The sequence below is a fragment of the Amphiura filiformis genome, chromosome 12 (genome assembly GCF_039555335.1).
Source record: "Amphiura filiformis chromosome 12, Afil_fr2py, whole genome shotgun sequence".
In the NCBI taxonomy this organism is placed as follows: Eukaryota; Metazoa; Echinodermata; class Ophiuroidea; order Amphilepidida; family Amphiuridae; genus Amphiura; species Amphiura filiformis.
In genome coordinates this window covers 29129629-29146757 of record NC_092639.1, presented here as the reverse complement: position 1 = coordinate 29146757, position 17129 = coordinate 29129629, and the positions used below count along the sequence as shown (strand labels likewise).

Genomic DNA, 17129 nt, shown 5'->3' with positions numbered 1-17129 from the left:
CAGTTGGCAAAGGCGAAATGATAAACCAAGTTCGTATAAGAAAAATTGTATATAGATCCTGTATGGAAATCCTTGGTAAATATTGAAACGATACACGCTGCAATTGGAAGGTTTTCCTGCTTTTATCCCACGAAGGTTTTGATTAGGTTTTTCTACGTTCCAATTACATCTATTCGGTATCAGTGACAGTATTAAATCCAACGGATTGGTATGGTAATTTGTAATTGTATGAATTCAAAGTATGGGTTTAATTTAGTCAACAATTATTTGAAAAGCCGTTAAGAAAGATAAAATATACAGTAAAGCATTTAGCCGCTCCAATGCTCAAAATCAGTTCTCGAGGTGCTAACCGCTTAACCCACAAGTAATTTGGGTATTATGTTGGGGAAACTTGCGGCATTCTAAAGTCACAATCATCAACTTATGCTCCACAAGTTGAAGAAAAAAAAAAAAAAAGTATCATCCTATATTAAACTGGATAGTGCCAGCTAACTTCAGGCTGCATGTTTCACATGGCATCCTGGAATATTGAATCATTGAAATTGAAAAAAAAAGGGCGGGGTTAAGCAACTTCCTTCTGAAATGAAGGAACTTGTTTGGCAGTTATTTTTCGACTTTCAATGATATTATGCATTAATTATATGCATTTATGACAAATCATGGCAAATGACATGATCATTATTTGAAATCTCATGTAAAGTTGGAATTGGGTGTTATAAAATACACTTTGAGGCTTTGGTAACTTGTGCCCTTAATTAGTGCAAATTATGGTCATGTTTGGCTTTGGGGCATTTACCATAGGGAATAATATGTGCCCTGAAATGGCTGCGGATTATGGTCTTGTCCGGGTCAAGGGTCAAGGGTCACTTTCCCATGGAATCTAGAAGTGTGCCAATTGGCGAATATTTATGGTGAACAATGGTAACTTGTGCCCTTCATTAGTGCAAATTATGGTCATGTTTGGCTTTGGGGCATTTACCATAGGGAATAATATGTGCCCTGAAATGGCTGCGGATTATGGTCTTGTCCGGGTCAAGGGTCACTTTCCCATGGAATCTAGAAGTTGTTAAATTAATAACGTCATAAGAAATAATGTGCCTTCAAATACGCGCAGATTATGGTCATGTCTGGTGTCGAGGCATTTTTCTTTGGTATGAGATACTTAAGAAATCCCATAGAGGATATTCTTTATATATAAATAAACCAAATGATCTCTCGGTTGGTATAGAACATGACCACCACAAAATTGTGTTGTCTCCCATGCTTGTTTTTGAGTCCAATGACAATGATCAATATATATTTTAATATACTTGAATTATTCAAGGCAACGTAAATATGTACAGAAAATGTAAATATAAACAGCACACACCCAATGTTGACAATGTCAGAGAGATACGGAGAGTAAGTCCGATTTACTTCCAAGTTGGAACTGGTAAATGCGCATATATTTAAGCCTATATTACGGAAGCGTCTAAATGCCCCGACTAGGCAAGATAATCGTGTTTGAATGTTTGTGGTTCTTTATAGCCCTGCGGGCCAACCTAGTTGGATATGCCTATTAAGCGGCGGTTATCTGCGATCTTTCGTGGTTTGTGGTTTTAATTTCCCTTATCAAGCACTGGCCTCTATCGGGAGCTAATTTATAGTTTAAGCTTGTTGGATATCCATATTTCGTGGTTTGTGGTTCTTCGTAGCCCTGTGGGGCAATCTAGTTGCAAATACAAATTTCGCGTTTTGTGGCTCTTTATTTCGTTTCATTTCGTTTATCGCGGTTTGTGGTCTTAATTTATTGGATATCCATATTTCGCGGTTTGTGGTTCTTTATAATCTATAGGCCTGTGGGCAATCTAGTTGGATATCCAAATTTCGCGGTTTGTGGTTCTTTGTAGCCCTGCGGGCCAACCTAGTTGGATATGCCTAGTAAGCGGCGGTTATCTGCGATCTTTCGTGGTTTGTGGTTTTAATTTCCCTTATCAAGCCTGCCCTCTATCGGGAGCTAATTTATAGTTTAAGCTTGTTGGATATCCATATTTCGTGGTTTGTGGTTCTTTGTAGCCCTGTGGGCAATCTAGTTGCATATCCAAATTTCGCGGCGGTATTTGGGTCTTCATTTCATTTCATTTCATTTTATCGCGGTTTGTGGTCTTAATTTGTTGGATATCCACATTTCGCGGTTTTTGGTTCTTTGTGGATATCCCTATTAAGCGGAGGTTGTCGGCGATCTTTCGCGGTTTGTGATTTTAATTTCCCTTATCAAGCCTCTATCGGCAGTTAATTAGTTTAAGCTTGTTGGATATCCAAATTTCGCGGTTTGTGGTTCTTTATAGCCCTGCGAGGCAATCTAGTTGGATATCCAAATTTAACGGCAGTTGTTGGCGATCTTTCGCGGTTTGTGGTCTTAATTTGTTGGATATCCATATTTCACGGTTTGTGGTTCTTTATAATCGATAAGCCTGCGGGCAATCTTGTTGGATATGCAAATTTCGCGGTTTGTGGTTCTTTGTAGCCCTGCGGGGTAATCTAGTTGGATATCCCTATTAAGCGGCGGTTGTCAGCGATCTTTCGCGGTTTGTGATTTTAATTACCCTTATCAGGCCCTGCCCTCTATCGGGAGCTAATTTATAGTTTAAGCCTGTTGGATATCCATATTTCGTGGTGTGTGATTCTTTGTAGCCCTGCTGGGCTATCTAGTTGGATATCCAAAAGTCGCGGTTTGTGGTTCTTTATAGCCCTGCGGTGAAATCTAGTTTGATATCAATATTCAGCGGCAGTTGTTGGCGATCTTTCGCGGTTTGTGATTTTAATTTGTGACAATTTATAATATTTATTGCAAATATAATTTCAGATTGAACTGTGAACAGAGCCAATGATAAATGTGTTTTAAATAACTTGAAGATGTCATGATAGTCAGGCATGGTGAAAGCATCTGGATGGTGAAAGTAGGCCTAGGCCTAGGCCTAGATGAGAATAAAAAATCAGACATGTTTGTTTGATGAAAAAAAAAAAAAAAAAATCATAATAGCAATGGATGTTCGAGATGGTGTTATTCTTGATTTATGACAATACATTGGTTAATAAAACATTAAAAAAAAAAGTGGTGGGAAGTTTGAACCTGAGCAAAAATTCATAAATGGATTAGAAGTCCAGGACCTTAACCGCTTGACGCACGGGACGACCGTTATAACGACGTGTGAAAGTGGAGTATTTATTAATATGAATGTATGCTGTGGTCCGGAAAGAATAAAAGAATTGCGAAAAACTTGATTTTTTGGCGAATGGGATCCAGAATTTGTATGTAGGGTATCCAGGAATATACTAGGTATATTTGAAAGTGAATCTCAAAAGGTAGTGCGACAGTGACAGCCATGTATGGCTGTAGCAGTGACGAAAGATTGTGGATATCAGTATGATTAGCTATGATTTTCCACTAATTTTGGCTATGAAATACCGCGTGAAATAAAGCAAGAATGTTTATTTATTATCAAACAATCGGATTGACTGTATGATTGGTGTAACTTTTTGAATTAATGAGTTATTAAAATATTACACTTTGGATAGTAAATACTGATTTAGCATGGTTTTAGATATATTTTGTACCCAGCGAAAAATATCATAGAACAATAGCGTTTTGTTTCGTGTAAATATAGTCCCGCGGTGCATCTTCTTATTCTTCTTTATCAGTCGTTTTTTTTAAAAACTTGCTGGTCATGCTACCGCGTGACTCTAATACTGCTTTAATACTTAAAGCCATAATGTGTGATTTGCTTCACAACGACACCCTCAATTTTACTTGGATTTCTACTTTTTGCATAATTATAATGCCCAGTGGTGTACTAAAATAGCACGTAAAAGACTAAGCCTGAAGTGCTTTAATAACAGTAAAATTTAACTTTTTATATTAAAACCGGGTCGACCCGGTTTTATTCAGAGTTCGTCGATCGACTGCTTGCTAACATCTCCCGTGGATGTCAGCTAATGTGTACACACGTCGAACGTGATACTCCGTGCAGTATACATGTTACGATCGGCAAGTGTAGTACACGCATTGTAGGCGCTGAATGAAATCGCAATTTTCTTTGTTATACCTCATTTGTTTTAAATAGGAATCTATTCTTTATGCAAATCACATATTATTGCTTTAATGAAGAACAACTTGAGGCCAATTTGTGGCATGGTTCCCTAATTTTCCCTTACATGTTGCTGAACAATGGGCTATTCCCTCGGCTATTCCATCCAGTTGATATCCATACACCCCTATGGAAGACATAACCTCCCACACAGGGAGTATGTATTTCAAATTGAGTTACCTGAATAGGTGACTCCATATGAAGTCTACACCTCCTGTGTAGGAGATTAAGGCCATGTCTTCTATAGAGAGGGTGTGTGGGTTTCAACTGGAATTAGCCAAATGCCAATGATATACATTGTAGGCCTTGGCCTAGTGAAAACAAATATGATTACTTGCAATACGGTATCCATTGAATCACTATGGACCACAATGACCTCATGTCAAAGGCATAGTCCAATAACCTCAATTAAACAATCATAGTGCAACAATTGACCTCAAGTTGAAGAGTATGAGTTTTTGTACCCAAATTTTCAAAGGTCATTCAATGAATGTACAAATGTATTGGGGTTAAAGAACTGTGCACTAATAGATGAGAATGTTTTGGATATAGTGAATATGTTACCTGCTATGCAAGGGAGTCTCAATTTTGGATTGAGCAGGGATGTGCGGCTGAAACTCTGTAAACTTGCCCCCAAATTACACCAAATTTCAGATGAAAAAGAGACACTACTTTTCTGGACTTTGAAATCATTTCTCTTAAAGACAAAGGTAAAGTTGCTCAATTCTGGAAAATTTTCATAAATTTTGCTAAAAACAATGAAAAATTTGTATATTTTCCAGATTTTTGGAAACAATTTTGAAAAAGTACCCCTTTTCTAAACCAGTTTTATTTTTAAATTTACACCCTAAAATCCTGAAAATAAGCCCCCATGTGCCACTAAAACATCCCTGTAATATACCTTTCCACTAATAATACCACCCCTGGTTACCCTGGTTACAGATGAAAACAAACTATGTAGTGATCGTAAAGGTAAGAATGTGATTAATTTCAAAAACAAACAAAAAGCGGTTACAGTCAAAAAGAAGAGAGAATTCTTTTGTATTTTATTGTCACATCTCAAAACTATCAACTTTTATACTATTTGTATACTAACCAACTGCAAGCCCAGTGACCACTAACGTGTGACCGACAAAAGATGTTGCGACTTTCTCACAGATTCCTCCCGTTGTGGTTCCACGTTTCCACATGTTGACATGTTTATCCCTTGAACCACTGAAATAAGCTTCTAATTCGGGTGAGTAGGCAACCTGTAGATTATAAAGGTGAAAAAATAAAAAAGAATGTCCATATTCAGAGTAAAAAGTTTGTTTTGCAAGAGCACTTATGTTCAAGGTAACTTTGCTATAATTGAAGACCGATTAAAAAGACTAGTTTGCGTCTGACGTCAGGGCAAAGACACGATGTGATTGGTTGCTGACCTGCACAGTACAGCATTTTTGGTCTGGTTGACAGGACATCATACGCAAACTGGTCTTTTTAATTCGGTCTTCAATTATAAAGTATACATACATACATACATACAAAAGTACATTTAATATAGCGCTGTTACATCAAGATCAAAGCGCAGTATGAACCAGTGAAAAACGGCAATAAGAGAAAATGGCAAATATATATTATACAATACAAGCAAAAACATTATTCATCATTTGGATACAAGTGTGTTTTTAGACATTTTTTAAACTTGGCAAGTGTGTCACAGTTTCTGATTTCAGCTGGTAAGTTGTTCCAGATGTGCGGAGCGATATATGTGAAAGTCCGGTTATGAGCAGATATGAGTGTTTTAGTAGGAGTGCGCTAGGGCACTAATTATAATTTATACAAATTAGCTCATTACTTATGCAAAAATGCCAATTAGATGGGTGTGTAGACAATATAATATATTAGAACTTATTACAAACACTAATGACCAAGTTTCAAGATGAAAGTCAGCAAAAAAGTACCCTGAAGATTTATGCATTGATTTTTAGCAAAATATTGGAAAAAATTACACATTTGCACTTTTTAGCTCATAAAGTTAAAGTTAAATCCTTCCCAAGCCTTTCGGCCCATTGGGCAGCGCCTATCTCCATTTCATAACCCTAGGCCACATGTCTGCAAGCAGAAAAGCTACAGCAGGGGGTTAGTCCACTGGTAGCCATGTGTTTAACTTTCCCTACTCCATTCTTTCAATGCTGAACGCCTGGCAAGAAGGCAGTAGGTACCATTTTTAAAGCCTTTGGTATGGCCCGGCCGGGATTCGAACCCGCGACCTCCCGATCGTGAGGCGGACGCTCTAACCACTAGGCACAAACGCCATACACTACTGTAAATTGACTGTTACTAAAAATAACAAGCTATACATACATTGATGAATTATGAAACATGTATGTCAGATATGCTTTTAATAAATATTTTTATCATTGCAGTGAACTATTCCCTACTCTATTATAATCTATTAAGGTTATACTAAACTTTGTAATGATCGTTCCAGAATGAGATGTAGCCCCCTTTAAAATTATCTATTTCTGGAAATAAATATCGTAGAGAGAAAACGCAAACTACGTCTAAAAGCTGAAAGTGTAAGGGTTATTATTATGCTTGAATTTTCCACTTGGCTCAAAAAAGAAATGTACTTTTCAAACATTTCAATTTTTTTCAATATCCGGAGCATCAAGATTTTTTTGGGAACAAGGCCATAATTTCTCAGTGGAAGTGGCGATTTTGTTGGGAACTACGACGCACATTACAAACAAGTCAATAAAAGAATGTGCATATTCATTCTTGATATTGCTTGTCTCGATTTGTTTTAGTAAGCTTACACGTTGGCCGAATTTGAAGTAAAATGGCCTCCACTTGTATGTCGTTTTGTAACCAGTAATAATAATTCCGTGCACGATTTCATAGACAAAATTCTGACCTACATTATTTCTATAAACCCTCTTCTATATGCAGGTGCTATTTAAATTTTTATTTCGATAGCAGAAAATTGAGATATTTGCTATTTTTCCGACTCGCTGCTGTCAAATTGTCTAGTTTAGCGATAAAAGATACAGCGAAATCAATATTTTTTAGAACCATTTCACCTCGTTTTCGCTTGTGCTTTGAAGTACAAACTTCAAAATTGATATAGTGATTCTATATTTCAAGCTGCGTCATACTGTGTTTTTCTTACCTCTGATTGTCGCTGCTCAAGGCCAAAATTCGAAATTTTTTGGACAAAAGTGGCACTCTCATTTTTGCTGAACCATGAAATGGTATCAGCCTATATGAGTGAATGTTACTAGCTTACTTACTAGCTTACTTACTAGCTTACTAGCTTACTGACTAACCATTTGGTCTGAAATGGACATATCTCTAAATGCCACGACGAAGGTATGACCCCATGAGTGGTGTCATATGAAAGAGGAAAACATAAAGAATATAATAAAAACATTTCCAAACGTCAGAGGTCATCCTGGGGTCACAGGGGTCAAAAAAGGTCATTTTAACCGAAAATGCTCCGATTGAGCTGAAATTTAAATGCAATGATCCTTATGACATTGTAAACATTTAAAAATATTTTAAAATTCATTTAACATGATTAAGGGGTCACATAGGGGTCAAAGGTCAAGTTTTTCAAAATGCTCCAATTGAGCTGAAATTTATATGCAATGATCCTTATGACATTCGAAACATTTTAAGATTCATTTAAGGTCATTAAGGGGGTCATAAAGGGGTCAAAGGTCAAGTTTTCCAAAATGCTCCGATTGAACTGAAATTTAATTTTAAACGCAATGATCCTTATGACATTCTAAACATGTTTAAAATATTTTAAAATTCATTTTTAAGGTCATTAAGGGGCAATAAAGGGGTCAAATGTCAAGTTTTCAAAATGCTTCAATTGAGCTGAAATTTAAATGCAATGATGACAGTGGTATAGGCCTACCACAATGTTCAGCTATGGTGCGGTTATCGCTCTAGTTTTTTTTACACACGCTGTTTACGTCGACATGTACTGACGGGCTCTATTTGTGGTGTTGCGCTTGGTGTTGCGAGTTTGGATTTTAAAATATTTAGGTATTTTCTAGCTTAAAATCTAGCGCCAATGAACCTGGTGCATGGGAGGGAAAATGTGGGGGGTAGTTAGGGCGAAAAAAATGTGCACATTTTCATGCTTGCGGCGCTTGCAACAGGTAGATATTTAGAAATCCATTTAAGGTATGGGTATGGAAATTGGGGATCCCAAAAATTGGCATATAGGCCTAGGCATATGCAAAGGGGTGGGGGCATTTTGGCAGGCCAAGGGGAGGGGCCACAAAATTTGGCAGTCCAGGGGTGCGGACAAGCGATTTTTGGCTAGCCGAGACGGGAGGCAAGCGATTTTTAGCGAGTCGCTTGGAAATTTTGGCTTGTAGGCCTAATTAGTAGGCTAATACCGGTACTGATTGCACAGCCTTTCGAGAAAGCAATTTTTGGCAATCCGGGGCGGGGGGAGGGAATAAATTTTGGCAAGTCGAAAGGGAGGAAGAATGACTTTACCTAGCACACATTAAAGGGGCATTTCGTGATCCACAGCCTCATACAACCCCATAGGCCTACGTCCTTTCAGTTAAGATTTTTATACCACTCATCCCGCTCTGGCCACATGTTTAGGCATTTTCACGCAGATCAATTCGTTAAGCAATGGAAAATATTGCCAAATTTGAATTTCGTTTTAAAAGCCTACTCCCCATTAAAAAAAAAAAACACTAATTTGGGGATTAAAAAAAGTTCTGTAAAATGAAACAAAAGGCTGCCTCAATCCTAATTATTCATTTAATAGGCCAGGCCTTCATTTCTGAAAATAGCGGGAGCTCAGTTAGTCACTCTCCTATGTGTACTGAGGAGCTTGACAAGGAGCTCAATTGTATAATATCAATATTAAACCATATAATTTCCAAGAAGTGAGCAGCTCAATAAATGCCAGTGGTAAATTATTAGGCCTACGATATTTTATTTGACTGTGATCCGTTTTAATAGGCTATATACACTGTATATAGGCCTACCTTTAAAATTTCTAAAATTGGTGGAATTGAACAAGCTCTAAATTTCTCATACGTCCAGCATAACCAAGGGCAACTGGGGTGGGGTGGGAAAGCCCCTAGCTATGGCCATACCCGTAGTGGCGGAACCAGAATTTTTTTCAAGGGCATGGGGGAAGTGAATTTGAGCGGGGCACTTGGAAATCATTGCACTAAATTGCCGCATAAAAAGTGGAAAATTACATAATTGTGGGGATTTTGCCTAAAAACTGAGTGGGAAAGAAAAAATATTGGGAAATACTGCCCCCCCCTCTAGCGGGCGCCACTGCATATCCATCCATGATGCTAGAATGACGGAAGTTCTGGCGCTGAAATTCAATTTCAATATCACGAGTTTTTATCAGGGATTTTACCAAGGGAAGGCGATAGGTGTAGGATTTTGCTGATATATACTAGGCAACCCGAGAAAGGAACAGAGGTGTGGCTAAATAAGGGAGTGTTCATTATAAATATTTTCCATTTTCATACTTTCGGCGCCGAGAGCATAATTATTTGAAGCGTAGGCCTACAACGTGTCAGTCACATGGTCACATATTTTCTGTTGAAAGAGAAACGACATGTCTCTGATTAGCTCGGGGATTAGCTAACAGCTGGCTGCGTGCTGGCCTGTTGTTGTCGAGTGGAAATGGGAAATTTATGAATGAACTTCCGCAACTTTGCAACATCATCACGCATGGCGGCGTAGCTGGGATTTTTTCCAGGAGGGGCAAGACTGTAGGCCCTATGGGGCGGGGCCCAAATCCACCAAATTTTTCCCACTGGGGGCGGGGGCCCAAATAGACAATTTTTGCCAGGCTTATTGATAAATAATATATGGTAGGCCTATTGAGCTGTATTGCATATCGTTTGGATTCCCCATCTCTCTGCCCCTCCTCTCACCCTCTCTTTTTTTCCTCTTCCCCCCTCTTTCCCCCTTTTTTTTCCTTGCACCTGGGGGGGGGGGCCCCAATTGGCAATTTTTGCAATTCGCCCCCCCCCCCCCGGCAGCTACGCTACTGTCATCACGGTAGACATACGCGGTAGCCTACAACTACAAGAAAGGTTTACAGACAAATATAGGCCTAGTAGGCCTAAGCCTATCAAAATGTTATATTTTTATATTTTCTGGTGGGCTCGGGGAGAATATCATGTCATGGGGGTCCCGGCGCGGGGTTGGGGGGGGGGGGGGTCTCAAGGCATTTTGGTATGCCTACCCATGCTTGATTCGGGAGGTTTTTAGCAGGTCCCGACCATTTTTTTTTTATAAAAACACCTCAAGTGGTCTCTTCAAAACATTTGTACCATGAGGATCAAAGTCACCCACATTTGGCCTAATTTGACGCTTTTTAAGGGCACAAAAGTTTGCCAAAATGCGCCCAAAAGTTGGTCTTCGCTGTAAACCCACCCATCATAGTCGTTGAAAAGGTAGGCCTACCCCAAAACTGTGGCACATCCACGAACCCGAGGGAGAGACCTCCAAGGGTAAAAAACACACCTCTAGCGGGACCAGATTTATAATTTAAAATAGGCCTACATTTTGGAAGCCAGTCATCACGACAAAGCGGGCCATGGTAGTGTTAATGGTATTAACACTTTGATTTTAGGCTTACTAATGATGAGTGTAGGCCTATAAATTGCAAATTTGCACACACCCCGGGGAACCTTCTCAAGTTGGGTAAGGATGCGATTTTAAACCAAATTTGAATAAAACAGACCCAAAATTGTATCAACTTTTGGACTGAAAAAAGTTGCAAATTTGTACTTTTTCGAGAAAATTATTGAAAAATACCCTTCTTAAACCTAATTTTCATGACACTGAGGGTCAATAAAATCATGGCTAAAAATACAACAGAGTCTAAACTAAATGGCTGAAAATGCACCCCAAATCTGCCGCACATCCCACGACACATTTCACCTTATAGATTTTGAAAATTGTAGCAATAAAATAGGCCCGAACTTATCCCAAATTATCCGGCCCCAGAAAAAATATTTTTTTGCAGGTGAGGTTGGAGTCTTATTATTTTTATTCTCAGAGAGGATAGGGGTTGATATTTTTAGCAGGGTACAGTTTGTCTTGTTTTTGTTTTGTTTTTTGACGTTGAAGTTCCAGATTCTTTTTTTCATATATTATTATTCATTTATTATTTATACCCTGCACGTGGGGAAAAAGACACACGACAGCTACAGAGAAAAAAAAAAAAACTCCTGTGAAGTGCATGAAAATGCCCCGAAAATGTGCCAACCGAAACACCCGAACAGGAAGATAAAATTAAAAAAACAAAACCAAAAACCCAGGACATTTCCCGAAATAAGTTCCAAATTCTTTGTCCCCCACTAAAATATATTATGAACACTCCCTTATGAAGTCTGCCCTCTTCCGGCTATTCTGGTAGTAGGCGTTGACAATTACCTATATTTTTGAAGCATGTTTGAACCCGGTGGAGAACCCGATTTGTTCTCTATTCACATTTTTAACGTTGCAAGTAACATTTCAAGACCTCTATTTGTGACAGGTATTTAATTATCTTGCTAGAGATGTGCCTAAAGTTGAAATTCAATATTTCGGATCGCAAAGATCGAGAGATATAAAGTTGCTGAATATCAGTTTAACACCATGGATCATATGGGCGTCTTATATGAACGATTATGATAGCTAAGCAAAAATGGCTGGGATACAGGTTGTATAAATACTACATGAATATTCATGAACTATACAGATTCCATTCTTCTCTAATAATAAAGATGTCAATCACTCTCCTTGACGACAGTTGCTTGGCGCTTGTAAACAAATCGAATAATAGTGCTTGACAAGAGCTAAAAAAATAGGCTAAAAACACATTTTCACACATTTTTTTCCGGATTTTTTTATTTCACATGATAAGTAGACATATTTTCTTACGTATAAGGTAATAATATATTTTTTCTGGAGGTAAAGCCCTTCAACACTTTGTTTAACCTTAAAAACATGCTTACAACATTTATTTATTTCCTGAAAATGTATCATGATGCACCTTTAATGGGCTAGTTCATCCATACACCCCCTATATGGAAGACATGACCTTAATCTTCCACACAGGGAGTGTGAATTTCAAAAGGGAGTTACCTGAATGGGTGACTACATTTGAAATCTACACCCCCTGTGTGGGAGATTAAGGTCATGTCTTCCATAGGGGGAGTGTGGATTTCAAATTGAATAGCCCTATGTCCTATACCTTTAGTGGCCCACTCTAATCAACAATCATCATCCCACATAAGTGTATATTTTCCCCCTCTTTTCAACACTCAATATAAGGAGTAACTGAAAAAAAAAACCTTTAAATTAAGCCATATATTGGTCTTTAATTTAAAAGCCTTTGCTTTGAGTTTGATTCCAGGTTTATTTTATGATTTTTATCAGTATAGCTAAGACTAAATCCATTACCAATTAATGGCAAAATAAGTCAAATTTATTCATAAATGCAAATAAAAACTAACTGCTAATGGACCAATATCGTGATTGAGCATGACATTTAACCTAATTGCATTTTAGTAAGATGTTACGATGAATGCCATCATTATCTGTGGGTGTGTGACGGTAATATTAACAAGATGAACACAATACAATTGATTAGGCTTAAGGCCCTTTTACCACAAAGGGTTATTAAATATTAAGCCACAATTGCTTAATGATCCAAATGTTATGCTTAAACGTGCTCTTCATCATGTTAATAATTAATGTATCCCGTATCTAATGTCTTTCAACAAGGATGTGCCTGTGAATGTCATATTTCATTTCCAACTTAACCTGTGTGTCTCTTGGTATATCATGCTATCATAAATTTGACAATGTGTTGCCAAATTTAAGGCTTCAATTAAAAGATTTTTTTAAGCATAAAAAAACTATAAAACACAAAAGCAACAAACATTTTCAATAAAGTGGTACACCCTACAACATTAGTTTTGACATTTATCGTCCATTTACTAAGAAATCAGACAACTTTTTTAGTTCTGCTACAAAGATCAGAAAGAGAAAAGCCATACACCTCACTTAGACCAAATTTTGCATACACTGAAAACTGGATTCTTGTCAGTATGATCCTTCAGAAGTGGTGTAAAATTTGTGAGCAAACACCTACTGGAAAGTGGTTGAGGAGGGACCTCCATGACACCCAGTCCAGAGAGCCTCCGCTACTTTACAAAAAAATACAAACACTGTAAAACCACACAAGCAAATAAAACATTTTCCCATGGAATAATTTGAGTGTGTTTTTGCCAATTATCATTCATATATTTTAAAAGAAATGATAAAAAGCTTTAAAAGAAGAAAAAAAAACAGTTATACAAGAAAGGTCATATACATCCTACTCTGTGATGTCACTCTCAGCAAAGTATTTTGAAATCCATACACCCCCTATGGAAGACATCTTCCACACAGAGAGTGTGAATTTCAAATGGGGTTACTTGTGTGACTCCATTTGAAATCTACACCCCCTGTGTGGGAGATTTAGTCCATGTCTCCCTTAAGTCAGGGGGTGTATGAATCTCAATTGGAATAGCCCATTGCTTCCACTTTTAATGCAATTCCATGTTCATCTCAGTATAAATGCTAATAATAGCTATCTAAAACAAGTTTCTAATAATAGCTACAGAAGTGTTCGAGTCTCTATGGTACTACCTGACTAGTCTGACATAGTGTAATTGGATTTAACATCATGCATGAAGATGCTAACAAAATATATGTTTTCTATAAGTTTTTTACTTAATTATTTAAACCACCTGATGAGATACATGACGATCATCAGATGAATCATTTAGGGGCATGCAAAATATTTATCAATTTGAAATATGGGCAATTCAGTACAATTTTAAGTGTGGGCAATAATTCATTATTCAGTGCAAAATCTTCAGTAAATTCAAGTGTAATTAAATGTTTCTTCACATATATTTTGAATTACAAAAAACAACAACCAGGAAACATAAATTGAATGTTTTTATGTAGTAGGATAAACACCAATAGAACTAGTATCACAGATTTAAACTTATCTCTTATTGAAATAAAATACCATTTTGCAAAAGAATAGACTGGAATCGAACCTGGGGCCTCTATAATACAAAGTGAGTTTCATCACCACTTGTCATCAGTGAGTGATAAGACTGCAATTATAATCCTCATAATTCATATATCCCCTCGCTAGTTCTAAGTCTTTGCAATACTTTAGTCATATTCTATTTTTTTAATGCTACACACTTTTTAAAGACCTTTATTTTGTCTTAAATACACGGCTATCGGCTGAACCACTAGCAGGCTATGTTAGCACATCTATGACAATGACAAAGGTACCAAAATCTGAATTTTGATGATTTATACAATCGTCCGAATGAGCAAATCACTGAATGGGCCTTTGATACCCCAAAAGACTGTGCACATGCCTTTTAAAATTTAAATTTTAATGCTTTAGTGGGCCAAGATGCACACAAAAATAAATTATCCATTGCGAATTTACCACTTTGCTGTTTTTCCACCTTATATACAAACCCTTTTTCCCCCAAGCTGGCTTATTCCTCAAAAAAGATTATATTTGTACATTATCCAGGAATATATTGTAATTATCATTAAAAATATATCATGATCCATTGTGCATTTACCACTTTGCTGTTTTTCCCCCTTTAGATACAAACCTTTATTCTCCCAAGCTGGCTTATTCCCCAAAACAGATTATAATCATTATTATAAAAGAAATATTATATTAAGAAATACATCATGATACAATAGACAATGATCATAAAACTTAAACCCACAATGAATATAATGTCAGTGATATTACTGTCATGACGACAAATGTATAAATATTTGATATGCTTCATTTCGTACCAATATAGACAGGTTTACATCATAAATCCCGTCATATAGTCACGCAGGTGAATGTTACTCAAGTGCTTATTTCCGTGAGAGTAATTTGTTCGTACTTGAACAATTTCCAACATGTCTCTTGATTTTTGTTCATTTCATGTCAGATTTTACATCTATCCACTCGAAAAATGTTACTGTATTTTATTAAAAAATTATAATGAGCAAGTATAACATGTGTAAAAATTTATATACATGTTGTATACTAATACTCTGCGTGCTAGCCATAGCCTTCAACATAAAAAGTCCAAGTTTGAGATATTTTCTCAAAATATCAAGAGCTATCTAAAGAACCCCTGAACCAATACTAGGCTTGTTTGTACTCATTTTAATGCATTTTTCATGCTGATTCCAAATATGGTAATGAAAAATTACAATTCTGTAATTTTTTTATTTTTTTTTAAAATTTGTCGTCTGCAGTCGACACCCGCGTGGAGAGAGTTAAAATAACCACTTGCTCGGGTTAGCTCAATGAATATCAGGCATAATGATGCTTTCCAACATTTTATCTGTATGAAATAGAGCAAATTTTATTTGATACATTCTTTTCACAATGCCAAGATACGCGGTGAAGCTTGATAGGGGCTCTTAGTGGAAAGGTGGGGTGTGGGAATGTGCGGCAGATACAGGGTACATTTTAAGGGCTCGGATAGCAACATTTGCATAGTATTTTTTATGGGACATGAGAGCACATCAGACATATCAAATTGCATTCTGAATATGAGGGATGTCCTTCTGATATCAAATAATTTTTATTTTTTTGAAATAGGTGGTATAATACAAATTTTATGGCAAATTATTAAAAATTTATATTTTTGATTTTTAACTATAATGATATGTACTTAAAGTGTATGTGGCTGGGATGAAAAGCCAACGATCATTTAAAAATTTTGACCTTTCATATTGAAGGTACACATTTTTTTTCCCAAAAAGACCTATTTTGAGTCGGGGCAATCGGCCCGGGGGGGCCACTTGTATTTCAAGGTGGACACCATGCTCATGTATAAAAACAAGTAAAAGGGTTGTTTTTCAGCACTGGGCAAGTACAGCGTTGTACCTGTTTAGGGTGACAAAAACGCCAAAAATCAGGAAAAAGGGTATACTTTTCAAGCAAAATACTTGCTTAGGGTACCAAAGTTTAATGGCAAAATAAAAAAGGGTGAAATAGGCTATGTTTGGCTTCTATCAGAACATATCTTAGGGTAAAACATTAAGAAACATCAAACTACTAATATTTAACAAGAACCTGAACGTGAATTTTTACTTTCTTAGTGTTAAAACAATGGCAAAATACTTGTTTAGGGTATGTTTTACACGCGCTGAGTAATACTCGTTTAGGGTGCGTTTCAAGAGTCCATACATGAGCATGGTGTCCATCACGTAATGTAAGTGGCCCCCCGGGCAATCGGTTGGTCAAGCCTTTTTTTGGCAAATGACCTTAAAAATCACCAAAATCTGAAAATATTTGACAATATTTTGAAATACAAAAAAAATACCTTAATTTTTTTGAAATTTGGGTCGGCAAAATCTTTTCCCCAAAGTCTGGGTCAGTCGGTCAACCCGGGTCGGTCAACCCGGTTCTTTTTGGTTGCCTAAAATCACATGAAAAAAATATCTGATGAGAATTTCACAAATCCTATCTTAAGTTATTCTTTGAAATTATAAAAATGTATTTTTGTTAATGCTTTTTGCTGTTGGTACCTTTAAAGGAGTAAGCACCTTTTTAGTATAATTCAATCTTGTGGAACCAGGTAAAATTCTACATCACAGTTCTGCATTCTGCATTCTGGTATCTGCAGGTTTTTCTTCTGTCTGTGTCATGTTGAAAAGCATTATTTTCAAGTGCTGATTGAGACAAAGAGATTGTCATCTTATATTCCTCCTAAGACGTACATATATGTCAACATCAAATACATGTTATCCATTTAAAGGTGCAATCTGCATGTAAAATTTTAACTTCAGTCTTCTAATCAGTGCATATTTGAATTTTCATAGGTATGAAATTAGTAAAATATTTTGCCTGCTTGTAACTCTGATTAAATATTTAAAAAATAAGCCTGAAAAACCTTATAAATCATTGATTACCATCATACT

The 17129-nt window shown here is 36.8% G+C and overlaps 1 protein-coding gene across 2 annotated transcripts in view; it reads right to left on the bottom strand.

The window, feature by feature from the left end:
- Positions 1-17129, bottom strand: part of LOC140166026 (WD repeat-containing protein 31-like) — a 111861-nt gene that overhangs the window by 28558 nt on the left and 66174 nt on the right. For both annotated transcript variants that reach the window (XM_072189398.1, XM_072189397.1), the window contains exon 4: positions 5224-5377. In XM_072189398.1, the coding sequence (XP_072045499.1) occupies positions 5224-5377 (154 nt within the window). The remainder of the gene's footprint in view (positions 1-5223; positions 5378-17129) is intronic.